At 39.1% G+C, this 23,807-nt stretch overlaps 1 protein-coding gene across 1 annotated transcript in view; it reads right to left on the bottom strand.

The window, feature by feature from the left end:
- The window catches only part of TAFA4 (TAFA chemokine like family member 4), a 265,526-nt gene that overhangs the window by 19,165 nt on the left and 222,554 nt on the right, over nucleotides 1-23,807 (bottom strand). The window contains exon 5 of the mRNA XM_077130345.1: nucleotides 18,294-18,418. Coding sequence (XP_076986460.1) covers nucleotides 18,294-18,418 — 125 coding nt within the window. The remainder of the gene's footprint in view (nucleotides 1-18,293; nucleotides 18,419-23,807) is intronic.

The following is a 23,807-nucleotide window of genomic DNA, read 5'->3' as shown; positions in this document are numbered from 1 at the left end:
TTTAATTTTCATGAGTCCCCATTTATCTATTTTTCCTTTCGTTGTTTGTGCTTTGCGTGTACAGACAAAGAAAATATTGCCTAACACAAGGCCCTGAAGGTGCCACCCTATGTTTCCTTCTAGGAGTTTGACATTTCTGGTAATTATATGTAGGTTTAATTGTTTAACAATCCATTTGAGTTCATTTTTGTATATGGTATGTGGTAGGAATTCACCTTCATTCTTTTACACATGGGCATCCAGTTTTTCAAGTACCATTTGTTAAAGAGATTAGTATTTCCTAGTTGAGTGGTCCCCTTGTCAAAAATCAATTTGTCATAAATGTAAGGGTTGATTTCTGACCATTCAGTTTGATACCATTGGTCTATATGTTTGTCCTTGTGCCAGTACCACGTGCCTTTTTTTTTAGACTTTTTTACTATATAGTATAGCACATATACAAAGCAAAGAAATTTAAAAAGCAATAGTTTTCAAAGCACTCTTCAACAGTAGTTATAGGACAGATCCTAGAGTTTGTCATGGGCTACCATATGCTTCTCTCAGATTTTTCCTTCTAGCTGCTCCAGAACATAGGAGGCTAGAAGGCTTAAATATTTTTTATTGATACAATCTATTTTTTTCTTTCTTTTTTGTGAAAAATAACATATATACAAAAAAGCAATAAATTTCAAAGCACAGCACCACAATTAGTTGTAGAACATATTTCAGAGTTTGCCATGGGTTATAATTTCACAATTTTAGGTTTTTACTTCTAGCTGCCCTAAGATACTGGAGACTAAAAGAGATATCAATTTAATGATTCAGAAATCATATTCATTTGTTAAATCCTATCTTCTCTGTATAACTCCACCATCACCTTTGATCTTTCCATCCTTCTCTTTAGGGGTGTTGGGCTAGGGCCATTCTAACTTTTTTATGTTGGAAGAGGCTGACAATAATATGGGTTAAGGAGATGGAACTATCTGATGTTCTGGAGAGGCTGGGCCCTCTAGGTTTCAGGACTTATCTGGTCCGGGGACCTATCAGGAGGTTGTGGGCTTCTGGAAAGTTACACTAGTGCATGGGACCCTTATTTATTTATTGGAATAATATTTATTATATTAAATAAATAAGTGGAATCTTATTTATTGCCCTTTGGGATTGGCTGGAATGGTCCTGGTTGGGGGTTGGTAGGTTATGATAGGTAGCAAAGTCTACCTGAAGCTTGCATAAGAACAACCTCCAGAGTAGCCTCTTGACTCTACTTGAACTCTCTCTGCTACTGATACTTTATTAGTTACACTTCTTTTCCCCCCTTTGATCAGGATGGAATTGTTGACCCCACCATGCCAGGTGAGGGGTTCATTCCTGGGAGTCATCTCCCACATCACCAGGGAAACTTTCATCCCTGGATGTAGCAGGGAGGGCAATGATTTCACTTGCAGGATTGGACTTCAAGAGAGTGAGGCCACCTCTGAGCAACAAAAGAGGTCCTCTAGAAGTAACTCTCAGGCATACCTGTAGGTAGACTAATCTTCTCTGCTATCCACATAAGCTTCACAAGAGTAAGGCTCAAGATCAAGGGCATGGCCTATTGACTTGGGTGTCCCTAAAGTGTGACACAGTGTCAGGGGATTTCCTGATGGTAAAGATTAATAGTTCCACATTTTTTCTCCCATCCCTCAAAGGACTTTGTCAATACTTTTTGATTATCTGCTTAATGTACTCTATGATGTATCCAGGCATTAGGCTATATAGGATTAAAGGACCTCTTTCTTATTCTGGGCTCCCTGTGTTTCAATTGTTTAAATGAGTTAAACAGATAAGTGAGTTAGATTATGTGCCACAGAACATTTCAGTTCCAGACTGAATAAACCTTTCTTCCTTTGGTCTCAAAGAGTATGTGTGCATGCTGTTTTGATTACTATGACTTTGTAATTAGTTTTAAGATCAGGAAGTATGAGTCCTACATCTTCATTCTTCTTTTTCAATATGGCTTTGACTCTTCAGGGCCTGTTGTACTTTCAAATAAATTTGATGATGAGCTTTTCCATTTCTGCCAAGAAGGTTGTTGGAATTTTGATTGGGACTGCATTAAATCTGTACATCTCTTTGGACAGAGTGGACATCTTAACAAATATTTAGTCTTATGATGGATGACCATGGAATTTCTTTCATTTATTTAGGTCTTTGATTTCTTTCATGAAGTTCTTGTAGTTTTTTGTGTACAAATCCCTTGCATCCTTGGTTAGATTTATTCCTAGATATTTAATTATTTTAATTGCTATTGTAAATGAAATTTTTTTCTTGATTTCTTACTCAGATTGTTCATCATTAGTATATAGAAACACTACTGAATTTTGCATGTTGATCTTAAGCCCTGCCACTTTGTGTAATTCATTTATTAGTTTCAGTAAGTTTTGTTATGGATGTTTCAGAATTTTTCATATATAGAATTATGTCATCTGGAAACAGGGAAAGTTTTAGTTCTCCCTTTACAATTTGCATACCTTTTATTTATTTCTTTTGCCTACTTGCTCTGGCTAGAAGTTTCATTCTAATGCTGAGTAACAGTGGGCATCCTTATTTCATTCCAGATCTTAGAGGGAAAGCTGTCAAGTCTTTCATCACTGAGTGTGATATTGGCTGTACATTTTTTCGCTGATGCCCTTTATTATGGTGAGAAAGTTTCCTTCTAATCTTAGTTTTGTAAGTGTTTTTACCAAGAACCTGAATTTTGTCTAATACCTTTTCTGTATCAATCAAGATAATCCTGTGTTTTTGTTCCTCTGTTCTGTTAACGTGCTATGTTTCATTGATTTTCCTCATTTGGCACCACCAATGCATACCTGGGGTGAATCCCAATTGATCATGGTGCAAAATTCTTTTGATGTGCTGTTGGACTCAGTTTGCTAGTATTTTGTTAAGGATTTTTGCATCTATATTCTTAAGGAATATTGGTCTGTAGTTTTCTTTTCTTGTGGTATCTTTATCTGACTTTGGTATGAGGGTGATGTTGGCCTCATGAAAGGAGTTAGGGAGTTTTCCCTCTTCTTCAATCTTTTGGAAGATTTTGAGCAGAATTCATCTTGGAATGTTTGGTTAAATCAACCTGTGAAGCCATCTGGTCCTGGGATTTTCTCTTGGGAAGGATTTGATGACTGATTCATTCTCTTTACTAGTTATTAGTTTGTTGAGGTCTTCTGTTTCTTCTTGAGTCAGTGTAGGTGGTCTCTGTATTTCTAGGACTTTGTCCATTTCTTCTAGGTTATTCAGTTTGTTGGCATACAGTTCTTCATAATATCCTCTTGTAGTCCTTTTTTATTTCTGTGGGGTCTACAGTAATGTCACCCATTTCATTTCTGATTTTAGTGATATGTGTCCTCTTTTTTTCCTTCATAGTTTAGCTAAAGGTTTGTCAATTTTATTGATCTTTACAAAGAAACAGCCATTGGTTTTGTTGATACTCTCTATTTCTTTGTAGTCTCTATCATTATTTGTGCCCTAATCTTTATTTCCTTCCTCCTGATTGCTTTGGGTTTAATTTGTTCTTCTTTTTCTAGATCTTCTAGTTTTAAGGTACCGTCTCTTATTTGAAATCTTTCTTCTTTTTTAATGTAAGCATTTAGAGCTATAAATTTCCTTCTCAGCACTGCCCTTGCTGCATCCCTTAAGTTTTGGTATGTTGTGTTTTCATTTTCATTTGCCTAAAGATATTTCTAAATTTCCCTTGTGATTTCTTCTTTGATCCATAGGTTAAGGGTACATTGTTTAATTTCCACCTATTTGTGAAGTTTCCACTTTTCCCTGTTATTGATTTATATCTTCCTTCCATTGTGGTTAGAAAAGTTATATTGTGTCATGTCAGTATTTTTCAATTCATCGGGACTTGTTTTGTGATCTACCACATGGTCTATCCTGAAGAACGATCCATGTGCACTAGAGAAAACTGTGTATTATGCTGCTTTTGGGTGACATGTTCTGTGTATGTCTGCTGGTTCTAGCTTTTTTAGAGTATCATTCAAGTCTTCTATTTCCTTATTGATCTTCTGTGTAGATGTTCACTCATGTTTGAAAGTGTTGCATGGAAACTACAATTGACGTAAACTGTCTACTTTTCACTTCAAATTTGTCAATATTTACTTCATATATTTTGGGTCTCTGTTGTTAGTTGCATATTTACTTATAATTGTTATATTTTCTTGTTGAATTGACCCCTTTATCAATCTGTTTATTTAGTGACCTCTTGGACCCTCATAAAAACTTTTAACACAAAGTCAATTTTATTTGATATTAGCATAGCTACTTTAGCTCTCTTTTGGCTACTACTACTACTACTATTTTTTTTCATCCTTTCACTTTCGACCTACTTCTGTCTGAACTTGATGTCTCTTGTAAATGGCAAATATTTGGTCATGCTTTTTAATCCATTTTCTCAGTATCTACCTTTTGACTGGGGAGTGCAATCCATTTACATTTAAAGTGTCTACTGAAAGTGCAGGAATTTCTTAAGCCATTTTGCTATTTTGTATTTTAAATATTTTACCTTTTTTGACCCTCAATTAATGCCTACTTTCATATGTATTTGGCTTTTTGTATTTACCACTTTGAGACTCTCGTTTCTTTCTGAATGTATTTTTGAAGTATTTTCTTTGTGGTTACCCATGTGGTTAAAATTTAACATCTTTGTAACAATCATATTTGCTTGCTTTGATACCAACTTATCTTCAATAATGTAATGACTAACTAACTGCTCCTATGCTGCTGTCCCCCCACTTTTTCTATACTTGTTACAAATTATACCTTTATACATTGTATTCCAAAACCATTAATTTATTATACTTTTATACATTTCCATTTAGCACCTATATGAATAATTTATATTATTACATAACAAATAATACTACAGTATTGGCATTTACAATTATCCATATGGTTACCTTTACTAGAGGTCTTTATTTATGGTGCTTTGATCCACCATTTCATTCAGTCTGGAGAAATTTTTGCAAAGAACTTTTTGCATTGGCATGTTTGGGTGGTGGTCTCCTTTAGCACTTAGCACTCCTGTCAAGCAGATCAGCTGGAGGCAGATGGGAAGGTCAGGGTCCTCTCTGTCTTCTCTGAGTCTGACTGAAGCTGGAGGCAGGGATTCTGCTGCTTCTCCCGGGTCTGTGCTCAATGGAGGCCCCAGGAATCCCCGATTTACTGAACAGAGGTTTGAGTGAACACCTCTTCTACTCTCTTTGGAACTCTTCCCTCTCCTGGGTGCTCTTTTGAGTGGCTTAATAGAGCTAGTTCTTTGCCCCAGGCTGTTTCAACTTGATTGCTTCTCACACTGTCACAGCTGTCTGCAAGGGGTTTCTCTGTTCTCAGGACAATGTCTGACAGAGCCACCACGAGACATGTTGCAGGTTCAGTCTCTTAGACTTCTGCCCAATAGATTGGCACTGACATAACATACCCCACTATGCACAGAGGTGCCACTCTCCTACCCTGAGACAGAGCTAGGCACCCACAATGGGAGTGCAAGCTGGGTCCACCCTGTCTGGTGGAATAGGGGGCGAGAAAATAGCCAGCTAAGGTACCAGGAACTTCTCACGTAGCTTTCGAAGATGTATTTTCAATTCAGCACTTCACCAGTTAATTCAGTCCTTTAACTGTTTTCAGTAGTTTTGAGGTAGGTTACTGTCTTCAAGATTCCTATGCCACCATCGCCCAGAGGAGTTAGAACAATGGCCACCCTCGTAGTGGGCCCCCAGCTTTCTGAAGTGGCTGATCATAGGTATGGAAATATGGGTTTCCATCCCCAGAGTTTGGAGGACTAGTCTTTTGTGTCCCAATCTGGCACCTGCAAGCTGAGCCAGGAGCTGGAGCCTGAGTCTCTGTGCTGTCCCCCACAAGGCTAAGGGAAGAGGGTGGTAGCCACTACAGGGAAAGGGAAACGCACTGGTTTTTTATTGCAATTTACCAGTCTTTCTTCCTGCTCCTCCCTGGGTGCTGCACAATGTTCCCCTAGTTTGGGGAGTCTCGAAGTGGTTGATTCAGATAGTGCCTGCTGGTTCAATAGCTATTCTGGTGGAGGGACTGATCCTCAGTTTCCTACAGTGTCATCTTCCCCTCAGTCACCTTTCTATCATTATTTAGGATTCTGAATATTAGATCTTATGAACAACACCCTGGTTCATTTTCTTGTTCCTGTCAAGTAACCTCTTAATTCCTTAAGATAAATTCCTACCAGCATAAATATTGAGTCAAGAGCTATTACACCGTTAAGGCTCTGATATACAATATGTACGTGTCAACCATATACTTTCGTCGCTTATTAAGTATTATCTTTCCTTTTAATATTGGACAAACTGCTACATGAAAGAAAGTTCAATATCAGTACCCCAAAACTATTGACTTCTGGCCTTTTTTTCCCCTTCTTTTATAAATTATTCATATCCTTTCTTGCTCTCTTCTTGAGTTTTTCATTTTTTGCTTACCGGTTCATAAAAGCTTTATATATATGGATATTAGTATTTTGTCTGCCACATAGACTATAAATATTATTCCAGTTTGAACTTTAGTTTTGTTTATGTGATTTTACTATGTACACAGCTTTGTTTTTCATGTAGTCAAACTTATCCATTTTTACAAAGATTTTCCTGTTCTGTAGATCTGTTTTCCATGACCTACCAAGCCTGAACAGTGCCTTCCCCACTTCTTACTCCCTTCTGGATTTTGAATTGTCAGGAGGGAAGAGAGAAACTAAGACAATCTCATTAAGCCACAGGAAGATGAATGGAGTAGCAAATGGGGAAGGTCTTCTCGGCTAGACTTTTATCTAGTGGGAAGTGAAATAAGAGCCCTGCAAACCACAAACTCCAACCCTTTCTACTTCATCCTCTCTGACCTCAACCCAAATGCTTACATTGACAAATCAGAGCCATCTGCACTGATTTTCCCCACAAAGTCCCTTTCCCATGGGAATGTCAGACACAGCATCTTTCATCTCTTTTTCTGGGCTCTAGCAGTGAATTATGAAAGACGGTTATTGAAATAGCATATGGCAGCACCAAATACCAATTTTTCTGACTCTGACAGTTTCAAGAGTTGCCAATAACCTTATCTCAAGCTAAGACTTAGTGGATTTACTCAAGTTTCTTTACTGTGACATTAAGAATCCGTTTCATTTCTCTGTCAGACATACAGCACACATAAATATTTATTCCAGAGTACTGTTCTGATTCTGATTTCAACCCATGCCCCACTAAGCTGACCTAAGCATCTTGCATTATTGATTTGTGTGCATGAGAGAGAAACTATGGATTATTTTTTAATGTTTTCTTTTCAGTTATTGCAATGCTAAAATAGCAAGGTCATGATTTTATTTTCTTGACGTCTGTGAATGGTCTTGAAAACATTGAATGCTGAACTTAATATTTATAACGACACAATGATGAAGATGAAATTCAAAAAGAGGGCAGGGAAGTTCAGACACTAAAACTGAACTATTGAGAGTAGGATTTGAGATTTGGAAAGAGAGGATCAAAGTTCACTTGCTTGTTTCCACTTCTTGATCATTAATCACAGTTATTCAATTAATAATTCAGAGTCCTGAACTATTTGGATAACTCCTCATTAAGAGAATCAAAGCTGATAATTAAAGGATGGGTCAGAGACCTTATCCACAGAGAGTAAAGGCCCAAATGAGCAATATGAAAGATGTACCATTTTACATTCCTAACATGTAAGTGGGCTGTGAATAGTGGTAGCCCCCAATAGGAGAGAAAGGTACAAAAGTATAAGCTTGCACAGTCCTGCCTTGTTCACAGCTGAAAATCAATACTACCAAGACTGCCCAACATGCTTCAGTAGCTGCTCATCAATTATTTACGCAACTCTTTTGTTCAAAGTTTCTGTTTACAAGAGTACTTGATAAGTTGAAATGATTGTTTCCTTTCATATAACTGAAAGACAGGGCTCGAATTTTTCCCAGGATGAACTTAGAAGAGCTGTGCCTGTGTATACAGGTTGCGTCTGTCATCTCAGGTGTCACATTCAAATCAGGCCACCTGTATACACATCTTTCTTTCCAGTGGTACTCCCACTTACACGAGATAAGTGCCTTGGGCCTGGTGTGACCTATCTGTCCATAAATAAAGGACAAATGTTTTCAGCGTCCTGCCAAATGGACAGCCAAAGCCAATGGGAAGTGATGCTCCTTGAGATATTTCCCAACTTTTTCCTTGCTTTACTTTCTCCGAGTTGCAACTGAATTGGAAACAGGTGAAAACACTTCAAGCTCTATTCTAACCTGCTCCCAATTGTCTGTCAGCTGTACCTGCTGAAACTTTAAGCCCCAGTTTTGAGGCAAGGGACTGCTGTTTGGTTCTTTTTGTATGAGGCAAAATGTATTAAGAGCTCATTGTTTGAAAATCACTATACTAAGCTTGCAAAAACCTTATGGGGTGTATATTATCATTATCCCCATTTTACAGGCATAGCTACAAATTTATCGAGAGGTTAAGAACTTTAGAAGGTAAATATCTCCAATACCTGAGCTTTGCTAAGATCTCATAGTTGGCCAATAAACTGAAGAAAAATGTTTCTTTTTTTCTCATTGTGTAGAACAGGGAGTGGCAAACATTTTCTGTAAAGAGCCAGAGGAAATATTTTTGGCTTTGTGGGCCTTATGGTCTCTTTTGCAAACTACTCAGCTCTGTTGTTGTCATACAACAGCACCTCTGATGATACCTAAGCATATGGCTCGGCCATGTTCAGATAAGGAGGAGTCTGGACTTGACCTTTGGGCTGCAATGTGCCATGCAGAAGCAACCATGTCTTTAGGTGCAACTCTTTATAATGTTTTATCTACCTTACTCATTTAGGGTCTTTCTGAAATAACCATCAGTCTGGCGTTGGACTGATCCTTGGTCAGCAGGTCCCTCATGGAACATCACAAAAAATTTTGTGCACAAGCATTTTCCTATCCCAAAGAATTTATCTATGATATAGCACTCTGAGGAGGTTATTTCCATTGCCATTTTCCTTTTAGGAGGCAATTCCTAACCAGGTGTACCAACATTCTTTCAAAAGAAAATTCTATCATATAGGCAAAAATTCAAGTGATGGAAGCTGGCTGAAGTCTTAGTGATGATGGCAAAGTGGGGAGTATATGCTTATCTCAGGGGCCAGTGTCTATTCTCCATCTTTAGAAATCCAAGTAAAACATGCTAGGGCTGCATCTGCCCTGATGTAGCATCTGACCAAAGATCACATGGCAAAAGGCTGCTGCTCTGCTAGGATGAACAGTGGAGCATCTATAACCCTACTGTCTGCTTATGGGCCAAGTCGCAGGGCCACAGAGTCTCCCCTAAATAACCTACAACGAAAAAATAGAACACCGTTATTATTTTAAACTCAAATTAAACTTCAGTAATGAATATTTTACCCATTAAAGAAATGATGTTTTTTATCGGTTTAGTGGCACCTTCATAAAATAGTGGCAAAGAGTACAGGCGCTAGATGTAAATAAATCTGACCCTGATAAAGCAGGGTCAAATACTAGTGAGACTCTAATGCTAGCCCATCTCCCTGACACACAAAATACAGAATAGTTATGTATTATCTTAAAAGTACTCAAAGAAAGATAAATAAAAAATTTTCTGTGTTGTATCGTGACTCCTCATTCTATAATTTCCGATAATAGCCAGCAGCGTGAATTTGAACAAGTGCAATTTTACTGTCTGAAATTCTCATCCTATAAAATGGGGATATTAATAAAGACCTCCCAGGCTGAGTATTGGGATAGAGAGTCCTAGCCTCTAATATCTGTATACTGGTGGTTGTATAAGGATAGATAATCTCCCCCAAGAAGCACAGGAGTGTTGGTGAAGTTCACTGTGTTCCTTAAATTTCATAAACAGTTCCATTTTCCCAAAAGTCATACATCTGACCACATGGGAAAGTAGTTACATATAAATCGATGAGCTCGCCAGCTCCTTTAGAGAGACCGAGGCTAACTCCACAGTTCTATATATGGCAGTTCCATGATTTAAGAATTGAAGGTCTGTCAAGTGAAGGGACCCCACGTGTCACACAGAGGACTTGATACTGACATGACCAATATCTTCCCAGCTCCTTTTGGTATCTGTTTCAAATTCTGTAAAAATACAGGAAAGTCTCCTACCTGCTTCCCTCAAAAGGAACAGGAATGATAACATTAAAATGCTTCTCATAGAAAGCCCCATTTCAGAACCAAGTTTTGCACAAGGTAAAAAGCACTCTTTGAAGCAAGAAGGGATGAGACGGCAGCTTAGCGGCTTGCCATTTCCCCAAATGGACCATTTATTCCCTGAAAGTGGTTTACTCCTTGGAAATGTACCTCAAGGTGAAGTACTGTCATTTTTACGTTTCCATTTATTTGCAGTACAAGGTAGTATAAGGCCAGATGTGTATTTGATCAGATGTGGGCTGAAAACTAAGACATTGTTGGTTCATGTGTCAAAATCTTTTTTTTTTTTCTTGAAACTCTTTTTAAAATGGGAATTCTTATACAAGAGGCAGCAGAGTGTGAATCAGGCATCATGCACTTGGGTAAGCTTAATTGTCCCTATTTTAAATTCTCCTTAGTGGGAATGAAAAAAAAGAAATGACCTAATATCTGTGCCAGTTTTACATATAGCTCACAGCCCCAAAGCTAAATTTTGTTTAAAAACAGTTACTTTTTCACATTTACATTTAAAATTTGCAATCCTAGAATGTTAACACAAGTCTTACTTAGGGCATGAAATAATCACAAAACTTAGTACCAGCAGAATCTTTTTTTTTTTACTTATTAATATGATAGCAACAACAGGGAAGCATCTAGTCAATCAAATTCAAACACAGAGTTTCGCACCCATATTTGCATTCCTCCTGTGAATTTAAAGTCATACAGATATAATTGTCACTGCTATAAACAGTACTATAGTATTGATTTCCCCCATCGTTGTGAAAGGTCTGGGGAATTAACTTAGCACAGAAAGTACGTTTTGGCATATCTTACATTAAATCCATCCCATAGTATTACAGTAGCATGTGTGTGACTGAACAGCATTATACATTTAAAACCTGGGTCGGTAAACTCTTCATCTACAATATGTTCCTGCACGACAGCATCTAAGAATCTGTGGAGACATATCTGCTGTAAAATCATTAAACAAGAAAAAATGACTCAGATTCTACTCGCATGTAAAGAAATAAGATGACTAACAAATAAGTAGGGAAAGAGCTAAGAAGAAATCATTTATAGTTTAAAAATTCAGCATTTGAAGACTCCCGTCTAGGAGTTAACAAAAATATTTTATTATAACTAGTATAACTAAGAAATCACACTGATATAAACAGAGAATGTTTTATATTTGAAGTAATTTACTTATATGACTACACATAAACTGTAAAAATTCAAACAGGTTTTATTTCTTTTGTAAATATGTCACGTTTAGGGCTTTGGTTATAAAATATTGGAATTGATAAGCTTCTTAACACGCAGTAAAATGGTGTGCTGAACTTAAAATGCTTCCAATTTATTTCTGTTAATCTGGCAACGGAACTTAAAATGAAAAAATTTTAAACTGTCAAAAGCCAGACTACAATTGCACACACAGTAACTCCAATAAGTCTTTCTATCCTTCAAGGCTTGTAAAAACTTCTCCACTATTTAATCCACGTTCCTTAATCCACATCTGCAAACAGGCTTTGCGAACATCTTCATGTCATTTAGATGCCTTTCAAACTGCTTTAACACAAGAGCTAAAGCAAAAGTTCAAAGGAGGAATGGAGTTGAGGACTATTTCAAACATTGTCCTTGTTCCTTTGAAACGACAGAAAGAAATTCAGGACCAAGCATTCATTTGGTGTGATCCATTTTGAAATCTCTGGTTGTTCCTCCAGGTTTTCTTGGAGGTGTGCTCCTTTGGAATCCAGATAGAATGCCAATCACAGGGCAGCCTGTGGTCATAATTCAATGTCAGAAAATCACAAAGCAGAGAGGGCTAGAGCAGTTAAGTGATGCCACTTCTCACCACACACACATGTACAAATGTGGAATTGCTGAAATCCAAGAGAATTTCCCGAAAAGTGGTCAGGATGATAATCCAAATCTGCCTCCGTGGCCCCTCCAGACTTGAAGCATACCTCACTCTTTGCTACCGTGTTACCTAAAACAAATTAAATAAGTGAGTATTCAGCAACCCCAAACTCACCAAGAGTGGCCGTTCCTGCCACTGGGCCCTTGAGTTTGTAATTTTGCCTAAACATATCCAATTCGTATTTCTTGTTTTCAAACTACAAAGAAAATGTGTGCAAAGGCTTCTTGATGTGTACTACGTGCCCTACCTTTATATTCTGTGGAGTTATTAAAAACCCATCAGATTAGGGACACTCATTGCCTATTAAGCTAATTAACTCATGCATGCTGGGCATGCCTATTAATGACGCTAAACATTTTTCAAATGAATGTTGATTGAAATTAGGGTACATCAAGGTCAAACTGTTGCCTTTGATACTGTATGAATGAAGTTAACTTTCAACTTTAAAAAGAGGCTATTTTGTAAAACGGCTATATTTACCAGAAACATACAACCCTTAGGAAGCTTTCTTGGTTTCGCTTTTCATTTTAAGACATCCACACTCTTTATTTATGATCTAAGAAAACAGAACAGCAGTTTCTATATGATCTAAGAAAATAGAACAGCAGTTTCTATATTTTTATTTGGTCATATAAAGGAGTTTTACAGGCTGGACAAAGTCAAGTCACCAGCTCTGTTGGGGAAGGGGGGAAGCATTTGAAACAGTTATACCATAAAAATATTTTCAAAGTAAATTATATATTATTTGATTGCAGAGTACTTATTAAAATGATACCTCATCTTTAGACCCAATCAGGCATGTATTCAAACCTCAGTTTTGCTCTTTACCAATGTATGGCTCTTTTGAATGGACTGGGTATACTAAGGTAAAGAAATGAAGATCCTGTTCTCATGGTGCTTACATTCTAGGACAGGAACAAAAATGTTTTCTGTAAAATGTCAGAGACAAAATATTTTTCAACTTTGTGGGCCAAACGGTCTCTGGGGCAACTATTCACCTCTGCCATTAAAACACAAAAGCATTTGGATTTGAATAACTGAATAAACATGGCTGTGTTCCAACAAAACTTTATGAACAATGAAATCTGAATCTCCGCTTTCATGTGTCATGAAACATTATTCTCTTTTTATTTTTCCCTAACCCTTTAAAAATGTTTCTGTCTGGTCTCTTCTCAGCCCACAGGCCAGACAGAAACAGACACAGGGCTGGATTTGGGCGCTGAGTCCAAGTCTGCTGATGCCTGTTCTAGAGGGAGAGCTTGGACAAGCCAGTAATGTCAGAAGGTAAGAGGCACCGCAAAGGAAAGTAAAGCTGTGTAATGAAGAAAAGAAATAATGTGACAAGGAAGATGAGGAAATGTCTGAAGGAAGTAAAGAAGAGAGCCCTGAGGGAGGGAGAACTTTCCAGGAAGAGGCAAAGGGGAATGAGTACAAAGGACTTTCAGGTCAATGCATCAAGTTGGGCATTTCTCTGCCTGAGGTGCAAAGATGAGACGAGGAGTGTGTGACCAGACTGTCAACGTAAAGGGATCACTTTGGCTGAAGTGTTGAAAGGTGAGCCCCTAGGGACCTGGTGACCAATTGGATGAGGGATGTGGGAGAAAGAAGAGCCAAGGATGGCTTTAAGATCTGCAGCTTTGGCAACAACACAGGTTGGTGTTGGCCATTTTCTGAGATAGGGAAGACTTTCTCTTTGTCTTAGTGTCACTGTCTGCAAAATAACGACAGTTGTAGTGAAGAATGAATGAAATATGAGTTGAAGTGCATGGCTCGGTGCTTGTCATGAAGCTAGCATGCAGGAAATGGTGGCAAGTGTCAAAAATCTGAAAGCATAAAACTGTTTACAGCCAAGTATCAACCTACAGTCTAGGATGCAATTCCCAAAAGTATTTTATTTGAGGCGGCTCATTCATTCTCCATGTGCAGGCCATTTTTGAAACTACTTATGGACAATTAAGCTACTTGCAGATTGATTTTCCTCAAAATTATTATCCTGCCAATAGTGCATGAAGGTCACTGCTACTTTTGAAGGATAAGAGGTGGCCAGCATGCCAATACTACCTCTGCTCCCATGTGACAGGGAACACTTGAGTATTTCAACCACTGGCTACAGGGATCCAGGGATACAAGACTAGGTAAAGAAACCATCTCAGCTGGACCTTGAAAGGTGAGTAGAATTTTTAGGAAGAGATGGAGAGGAAGAAGGTAGCAATGGGATATGGATATACCTGGCCTATTTGGTGACTGACAGTGAAGGCCCATCCCAAGATGCGTATACTCTGCATTTTATATCAGTTGCCCATGAAGATCTACTGCTGGTCTCTCATGGTGAGCAGGGAGTTTACAGGGGTGGCAGATTAAGCACAGTACAGGCCAACCGAGGTGAGTACAGGTGGGGAGTTCAGTTAGGCCAGTAGTTCCCTCACATGTCTTATGTGACTCGGATGGAGTGACTTTTTTGTTTCTCATCCCTATTCCAGATTTTCTGGTATAGAATATCCTAGGGGTGGGTCCCAGAACTGTACATTTTTGACATGCTCCCCTGAGGATTTTTCCATAGCCAACACTATTATAAAATTATTATGCCTCTGGGATCAAAGAGGATGAGGATGACCCATGGGACTAGCCAGGAGCCAGAGGGAGAAGTATCATCTAGAGAGCCATCTGGGAAGACACTGGCAGGACTTGGTCATCTTAGAAGTTGAGAGTGAGGGAGGGGATGAAGACAAGGCCTGTTGGTCCAATTCTTAACTTTTATCTCTAGTTTTCTCATACGAAATACTGAAAACATTTAAGCACTTAATAGAAATTTTCAGTGAAAGAATCACAATGAAGTGAATACAGAAGGAAGCTTGCAAAGAGCTACTTAAAAAAAAAAGATCATACTCTTTAAACCAGAGTTTCTCAGCCTCTGCAAACTGACATCTGGGGCCGGAAGATTCTGCGCCGAGGTGCCGTCCTGGATGTGGCAGGTGGTTACCACAAGGGGCTGGAGCACACTCCTTCACCCCCACGTGCAACAACAAAAAAATGCCCCTGGGGGGAGACAAAATTGCTCCTCACCCTTATAGAGGCTTTAAAAATAAGAGCCTCTGGGCTGGCCACAGTGGCTTAGCAGGCAAGAATGCTTGCCTGCCATGCAGGAGGACCCAGGTTCAATTCCCGGTGCCTACCCATGGAGAAAAAAAAAAAAAAAAAAGAGCCTCTGACAAACTTTAAATCTGTTAAAACTGAATGTGCTGTACTGCTACACACAAACAACAAAGGACATTATGTGCACTTGCTGGAGCCTGAACACTGACCCCTCCAAGTAGGGAAGAGCTGCTGAGCACAGAGTGCAGCAGAACTCAAAAGTCAACTAATGAAAAGGAAGCTGAAGTAGGACAACACAGAGAAAACGATATATCCCCACCAGGAGAAGTAGCTGTGCCCTGTCTGGGGACACTCAAACTCAATGCCTATCTTTTATATCCGGGAAAGAAAAGATGACTGGGTAGGGAATTCCTCCCGCTTCCCCCCTCACCTTTATTTTCAAAATCTTCACCTAAGGCTATTAACATCTCAAGTTGACTGCTGACCCTTTTATATTTGTATTTAAATGGAAAATAAAATTCTGACACAGGTGGCTTACTGCAGGCAGTCTCACTAAAGTTTTAGCCCTTCCCTATTTCCATGCTGCTGTACGTGAACTGTTTAAGCAAAAGAAGCCATTTTGTTATATGGTTTATATCCCTTCTGGAGAAGCAAGTGTTTCTCCTTTACAGAATCAAGGCCTTACCTATAGGGTAAGGTCAGTGCCAATTTTAAGAAAAAGATAAACCTTCTGAGAGCACCAAGCTCTTTGCAAAAGCCAGTCACGGCCCCACAAATGAATTTACTCTACGTGCATAAGATCCATAAAAGACATAAAATGCTTTATGCAGTTCAAGTCCCAATGACTTGGATTAATCAAGGAAACACAGTTTTATGACTTCGAGATTATTCTCAAGAGGCATATCACTAAATAAAGGCAACCCAAATATCATGATGACTTGGGGAACCATAATATGTTTCTACAACTTTTTGAAGTGCTAAATGAAATGCCATTACCTTTGAGTATTTAGCTAGAGCCAATTTATATTCCCAAGGTTTGCTTCCTATGAACACCCTCTCACATAAATAGAGTGTAGACTGCAAAGCCAAGTGATCTACTTAGCCACATTCTTTTCTAGAATATGGTGGGGCTTGTGTTCATGGACTGGTTTTATATTTATATGTTAAAAAAAAATCAATACAAAATATAATCTTCCAAAGTGTTATTCCTTAGACTACAAGCAATACAATGGAAGAAAATTTTTATCACTGATGGATGCGAAACACCAGCTTCTTGGCTGCTCTAAGATTTTCCGTTAGGTGTTAGGGAAAAGTGGCTGAAAGGGGCCTGGGAGGGGTGAGGTGGAGTTAGTGGAATTATTTTAAGGCAAAATTTGCTTCAGCAAGCACACAGGGGTTACTTAGCTTGGAAGTTTAATGGAGAGGGCTTATGGGCAGAGTGCTAGTCTTGCTCCTTTTCCACAAGCCCCTCCAAGGACTTCCATTGTCCTGGATAGAAAAGCATGTATCAGGTAATGTATCCAATTCACTGCAATTATATCGCTAACAAGGAGATGTTAATTGGCAATCAAAAGTAATTTTGAAAACGGGTCTGGATTTTTAAATCATGACTTTAGCTAGATAACAAGGAACTAATGAACTGACCTACCATGGTATTCGTAATTTGGGGCACGATAATGTCAGCTAAATTTTTATTTTATTATGTATGAAAACTTGTGTTACAGTATGGTTGTTTATAAAATCTTATTTACTGTATCTTATATAATAGTCCTAGGAAGAAAACTGGCCTGCTTTTGACCATAGTGGCTGAGATGAATGAGAACCCTAAGTGTTGCGTAAAGATACACGTAAATGGGAAACTACAGAAAAGGTAAGAAATTATTCACTCTGTATTTTATCTCTTTTAGGGCTCACAGCACAGAGAACAACCAGAACCAAAGACTGATTCCATTCCCAGTGTGCCCAACTCTAATGATCCCAGAATGACCTCTGCTGCATAATAATTTTTCTTCAGAAATATTTACTGAGGCTATCAGTTGGTGCTGGGACCATTGGGAGAAGGAAAACAGAAACCTTGACCTCTCCCACTAGGCACAAAGCTCTAGCTATTAAGCAAACACAGACACCAACTACATAAAACATAACCATATTAAATGCTTAGAAATGAAGGGGGACAGGGATCTAGTCAGGAAAGCATTTTCTGGAAAAATAATAATTATCTAGACAAGAAGGGAGGGGAAGTGCTTTCTGTGGAGAGAAAATTGTAAAGGTGGCAGGAAAACTGGAGCAGAAGGGATGAAGGGAGGAGGTTGCCTGGCTATCAGGGCTCAGATCGTTCTGGATTAGTGTACTAAAGAGCCAAAGGAAGCCCCAGGAGGATAGGAGGTAGACTAGTGCAGATGATTTTTATAACCCTCATTTGGACAATTGCCTGGAAGGAACCAAAAGCAGGCATGAGGCAGCAACTCCAACAGTCCAGAAGAAACACGACAGTGGACTGTGAGGAGGTTGGAAGTATGGTGCCCCCAAGTCAAGGAGGGATCTGGGAGGTGAAAATCTAAAGGACAAAGTAATAGAAGAGGAAGAAGCTAGGTTTCTGGCTAAAATCCTGACGAGATTCAGACACAGGGAAACTGGAAGGAGGAACATTTGATGAGGAAACTGTTGACTTTCAGCCTTGAATTTGAATCTTCAACCATTAAATTTCTCTGAAGGTTGTCAGAATTTCTATATTAGTAAATCATCTGTATGTGGATATTGCTATGAGCTTGTGATATATTGCCCTACCAACTCTGAAACCGTTACTTTAAATTGGGCTTGAGAAGGAATGGAAATGAATTCAGTGGCCCTGCCTAAAACAACAAATTGACCCACCAATTCACTGCTCTATAAAAATTGACAAGAAGGGTGATGCTAGAAAATGGGGTTTTTGAAAAAGCCAGAGCTTTAGGCGTGGCACTGCCCTGTAGCAACTCTAGAAAACATCTAGGTTGACCAACATAAAAGAATGTTGTTCTCTTCATGGCAGGATTAAATCAAAGGGAACATACTCATAGTAAATGTGTTGAAGCAGTAAATGGCGGTTGCGTGTATATCTATACTTGCCTTAGTTGTTTTGACTTTATTGCCACTGCTACAGGACCAACCTGAAGAATCTGGCAGCACTTTACAATCCTCTCCTTCCAAACAAGGACTCATGTGACACCACCATTTCTGTATTACGATGGAAGCTGGAAAACAAAGGCCACATAATAGCTGTGATGCTGTTTTTTCCTCCAATGTGGACAAATCCTGATTAGTACACTGGCTTCAAAGACTGCTACTAACAATGATCTCACCATAGGTAAGCGAAAACCAAATTCCATCAACTTGACCAGCTAAAATTTCTTTTTTTGGCAGTTGGTCCCTTGATTTTAAGGTAGGCAGTAAGATCTCAGACTTTGGGGTAAGTCCAGCTGTGCTATTTTCCAGATTTGTTATTTAAGTTGTCAGTTTCCTCATTTGTAAAAAGGGAATAAAAATAGAGCCTCCCCAAGGATGTCAAGAGAGCACATCTTGGCTTACTCTGGGCATCTCATAGAAGATCAGCTCTTCTTATGGTCATCATCTATGGCCGTGGGTTACAGTGATGGACACTGATATTGCAAAGCTGTTGTGTTGGATGCTCTTTCTCTCAACAGCAAATACTGAAAATAATTTCCATCATATGCAGCATTCATCTCTATGACATTCCAAAGTGATGAGTGGCCACTTGAAGTCAATTTCTAGACGTCAACTGAAGGTAGGAGGGGCAGCTTACATTCTAGCTAATTAGCTGCCCTGTGGAGGTCACTTTTCTCCTTCCCACCCACCCTGCAGCAGTCAGTCAATAAAATGATTTGTGCTTTAAGTCCAGAAAACAGAAATTAGCACCCCAAGTTTCCTGGATTTAGACACAGACTGAGGAGAAATGGGGGAAATTCCATCAACATAGGTAGTCACTCTCACACAGTCAGAGGGCAAAACGGTTGTCAACAATTTTTAAGGGTGACTCCAGCCAGTGGGCTGGCCCAGGACACAGATGGGGTAGGGATAATCATTGTTTTGATAACTAAAACAGCAACCTTTTGATAGAAAACATCCCCATAGGGACTCAACCCAAATGACCATTGCTTGAAAAGTCTGAAACTAAAGGTCAAGGAAAGCTTTACGAATTTTAACAGCTCATTTATATTGGTATAAAGAGCATAAATGTCCCTACAACTCTAACGTAAAATTATTTTCCTGCATTTTATAAAGATGAGAAAACCAAAGCCTGGGGCGTTAAGTGACTTGCCCAAGGTCACACCATTTGAGAGCAGTCAATCCAGTATTTGAAGGGAGGTAGTCTAATGCTAGAACCCACATGCTTACTTAAATTTAACCCCCCACCTCCACCCCCCATACCAGTGATTTTTAGCAGAACCAACTCCCTAGAGGCCACAACAAAAACAGATAACCAGCAACTCAGTGAATTCAAAACTCTTCTCCAATCAAGCAAAGGTGATAAGGCCATGGGGTGATTCCATTCAAGGCTGACTTGACCAGACATTGCATCCTGTGCACAGACGGCCACTGTTCCTGATTCTAAGCAAATACTGAACTTCTGCCCCATTATTCTCATCTAAACCTACTGTAAACAAGTAACATAGACTGGGGATCTAGGATAAGTATTTGCTATTTAAACCAGAAGGTACCAACACTGATAAAGGGATAGAGCTAAATGGGTTCTTAATTTTGTCACACATTGCCACTGAACCTGAATGGATGGACACATTCGGGCAAAGCCTAAGAAAGATAGCACTTTTGCTTTAAAACTATGCAGCGCTTTATCATTTTCAGAGTACTTTTACCCCAACAAAAGTACTGATAAACAGGAAGGGGAGGAAAATTGTTCCCAAAATACAAAAAGCAAGAGCTTCCCACAAAACTAGGAAAATAAAGGAGGAAGAATTAGAATTTCAATTTCCTCCCTCCCTATCCAGCAGCCTTTCTACTATACCACATTTAAAATATTGTAGAGTAATGAGTATTACATAAAGTCCTTCCATATTCACAGTGCTAACCAGTCCTTCATTTTTTTTCTGAATACCTTGGGTTTGTGCTGAGCAGATATAAGGATAAATAAGAGATGGTCCCAGCTCTTAATTTAAATTACCGCCTGCAAGACTCGAAGTTATATAAATGTTGACAGAATTTAGTTTTATTTGCAGAGTTACAACATTTAAAACACTTTATTGTTAAAACCACTCTTTAGATAAACTTTTCTCCACTCAGCAGTAAGACCTCATGTACTCTTGAAAGAGCTATCAGACAGAACTACATAGAAAACTCCAGAGAACCTTGACGGGGGGCAGTGAGCCACCAAGGGAGTGCAGCATATGGGCAGCAGGATTGGGACTGACGCATCTGGAAACCAGCACACGGGTCTGACTGAAGTGAGAGGTCAGCAGGGAAGCACTGGGCGCTCAGCTGAGAGGGTTGATCTGGAAGCAACCTTTATGGACTCTTAAGGCCCAATTAAGTTTAGTCTTAATTCTCTAAACTGTAGAGAGTCCTGGAAAGTTTCTGAGCGAGGCTGTGCAATCAGCCAGGGAAACCCATGTGTATGGAATAGTAGCCTGTTGGAGGAAGAGGGAAGAACTTGGGACAGAGAGGAGGGCTAGAGTGAGGAGAGAAATCTAGGAATAATTCCCTGCTGAGGAAACAGTATGAATCACATCATTCTCAACTTTACAGCAGAGGAACGACCTTCCTGGACTTCCTTACTGGACCCAAGGGGACACTAAGATAATTCTGATGTCAGAATGTCAAAACCTGCAAAAGGAGCTTGTGTATATGGCGGGGGAGGGGGGAAGCGGGGTACCTAGAGATGCAATGAGGCATGTGGCTCAGAAAAGTATGCAGATTCTTACATACAGAAGAAAAAAATATTTACTGAGCATCTTATTTAAGGATAAAAAAAAAACAGAAAAGAATACAAAAGAAGAAAGTATAAGCATATACATTATTTACCAGAATTTCATCATTTAAGTGAAAAATACAAAGTGATTCTTCTAAAGATTCACAAGAGGCTCCCTTAAAATAGCAAGCGACCCTGGTATTTAAAATATTTCTATTTGCAAATAGAAACGTCATTTCCATGTCTTTTAGAACACTATTGAGTTAAGTGCCCTCTATGTAGATGCTTCATCCATGATGGAGTTTTGCTGTGAAAGATTTATAGCATATGTTCTTTCAGAGAAGAGAAACATAAAAGGGGCCACCGCACCAGCCAAAAGAAAAGTTTCAAATTCCTTTACAAGTTAATAATAATTGACTAAGGAACTCACAGCTAAGGAGAGGACTGAGATCTAGACCTTACTGGTGAACAAGGTGATTAAACAGTTCGGAAGCTTAAACTGAGGATACAGTAAGCAGGCTGTAAGCTGGGACAAAGGACCCAGAAGTGGGATTCTATTAGAATAACCACTGAGAACATCTGCCCACTGAACTGCGCCTCGCCTCCACAGAAAAATAAGTTTGTAGGAGGCATATATTTTTTCCTGTTACAAAATACCACAATATACTTTAAATAAGAAAGTGTCTTGTCACTTCTATTTTTAAAATAAAATTCTTTTTCTCAAAAAAGCCCAATGCTTTCCTGACTTATGAAAACACATACTATCCCTATCTTCAAGCTGCCAACGTGTAATAAGTTTCCAGTTTTACTCAGAGAGGGATAAAAAAAAAAGAAGAAGAAATTAAATAAAAAGTCAGTGATGCCCTGGTTTTATGACAGCAACTAGTGCATCTACAATGCCACTTTGTAGGTGAAATTTTAACATGACTAATTAGCTATTCTGCTTCTGGCCCATTTTCCTTATTCTCTGTTGTATAAAAGAGATTGGGTTTTATTTTCTATCCCTCGTCCCAAATAAATAACACCGTGTTAAATAAAACAGTATGTATTTATATAGCTATTTAAACAAACCCACCTTCAAATTAGATTAACAAAGAACTGGCTTGTTTTTCAAGAGTTGGGGTGTCATATGTTGACTTAGTTTAGTTACATTTACACAGGGTGAAGGCTTTTCTAAAAAGTCTATTTTTACACTGAAAGTATGCACAGCAAGATTAAGGAAACACCTTCCTAGACCATGTATCTTCTGGAAAATGGAAATGGTAAACATGGGCTTTGAGCTGTTAAGATATTTAACCTGTGGTTATTTTGTTCTTACTGCAGCTATTTGAAATGCTTAGTGTGTTCTTTAAAAAAATTAAGCCGTTTATTCTTTTAATGCGGGTATGTGTATTTCTTTTGTTATTTCTAGAATAGAAGCCATACTATCCTGACCCAGGAAACACACACACAAGAGCAGTAGTTAAAGTGCTGGGGATTTTTTAAAGGAATCTTTTACTTGTTCACACATTCCACAAATAACGCAGTATTGTTATTTCCACAAAGCACAGGGAGGACTGAGCAAGACACTGGATAACACGCATAGGTTGGTCTTTCGTGATCTAGTTCCTCTGGTCAAGCTTACATGAGCATGTCGAGGCCAGGACATCTATGGAAGAGGTTCTCACCTTCAGCACTATTGACATTTTCAACCAGATGATTCTTTGCTGTGGGGGTCTGTCCTGTGCGTTGTAGGGTGTTGGGCGGCATCTCGGGCTTCCACCCACTAGATGCCAGTAGCAGCCTCCTCTTTTAGACCTGGTGCAAAAAACTACAACTTCTCCAGATATTGTCATGTGTCCTCAGGGGAGTAAAACTGCCCCAGGTCGAGAAACACTGACCTATGTATTTACTCAGTAGTTCATCAGAGCTGATCAAAGCTATGGCTTGCAAAAAATATTCCTAATCCATGGTAAACCACCATGCCGCTTCTAGTTTACATCAGCCTTCTGCCCCCATCCTGGCAATTCTATGACTCAAATTCACTCTCTCTCACACTCTGCTTGTTATGCACACACATACACACATCCCAATTAATCCTGGGTTCACCATGAATATCTATGCTGACAAGGTGACCTGTTAAATTTTTCCTTCTCAGAAATCTTAAATGCACTTTATGTGAACTCTGTTCATTGTACTCCATACCCTTTCTTATTGGCATACTCTGTCTCATCTACTTTCCTGTACCACAGACGCCCAGGAGGCAGGAATGAAATCCTAAAATTTAATTTAATCAAAACCTTCAACATCAGGGCTCTGTTCAGTCCCCAGTCTTGTCTTCCACCATTTCCAGCCAAGCGACATCCAATTCCCAAATCTGCCCACTCATGCTCATTTGCTTGAGACTGCCTGGCTCCCTAATTCTCTCCACCCTCACATTCTCCCACCTGGAAAATTCTGTCTCTTTGCTTCTCATGGGCACCATCCCTGCCTCCTCCTCTGTTCTCCTGTGGAGTCCTTCATTTCTCAGAACTTATGAACCTCCCTAGTAAAGCATAGGCTCCTGGAAGACAAGAACTGAGACTAGGTATCGTCCTGTCCTCTCAGACACCTAGGATGTACCATGCACCAGGGTGCCAAATGAAAACTCGGTAAATGAATCAGCGTATGAAATAAGCATGTTCTTCCACCTCCCAAAATGCTTTTGCAAAGTCATCCTC

Source organism: Tamandua tetradactyla, chromosome 15, assembly GCF_023851605.1.
Source record: "Tamandua tetradactyla isolate mTamTet1 chromosome 15, mTamTet1.pri, whole genome shotgun sequence".
NCBI classification, from domain to species: domain Eukaryota; kingdom Metazoa; phylum Chordata; class Mammalia; order Pilosa; family Myrmecophagidae; genus Tamandua; species Tamandua tetradactyla.
This window is presented reverse-complemented; position numbering and strand designations above follow the sequence as displayed.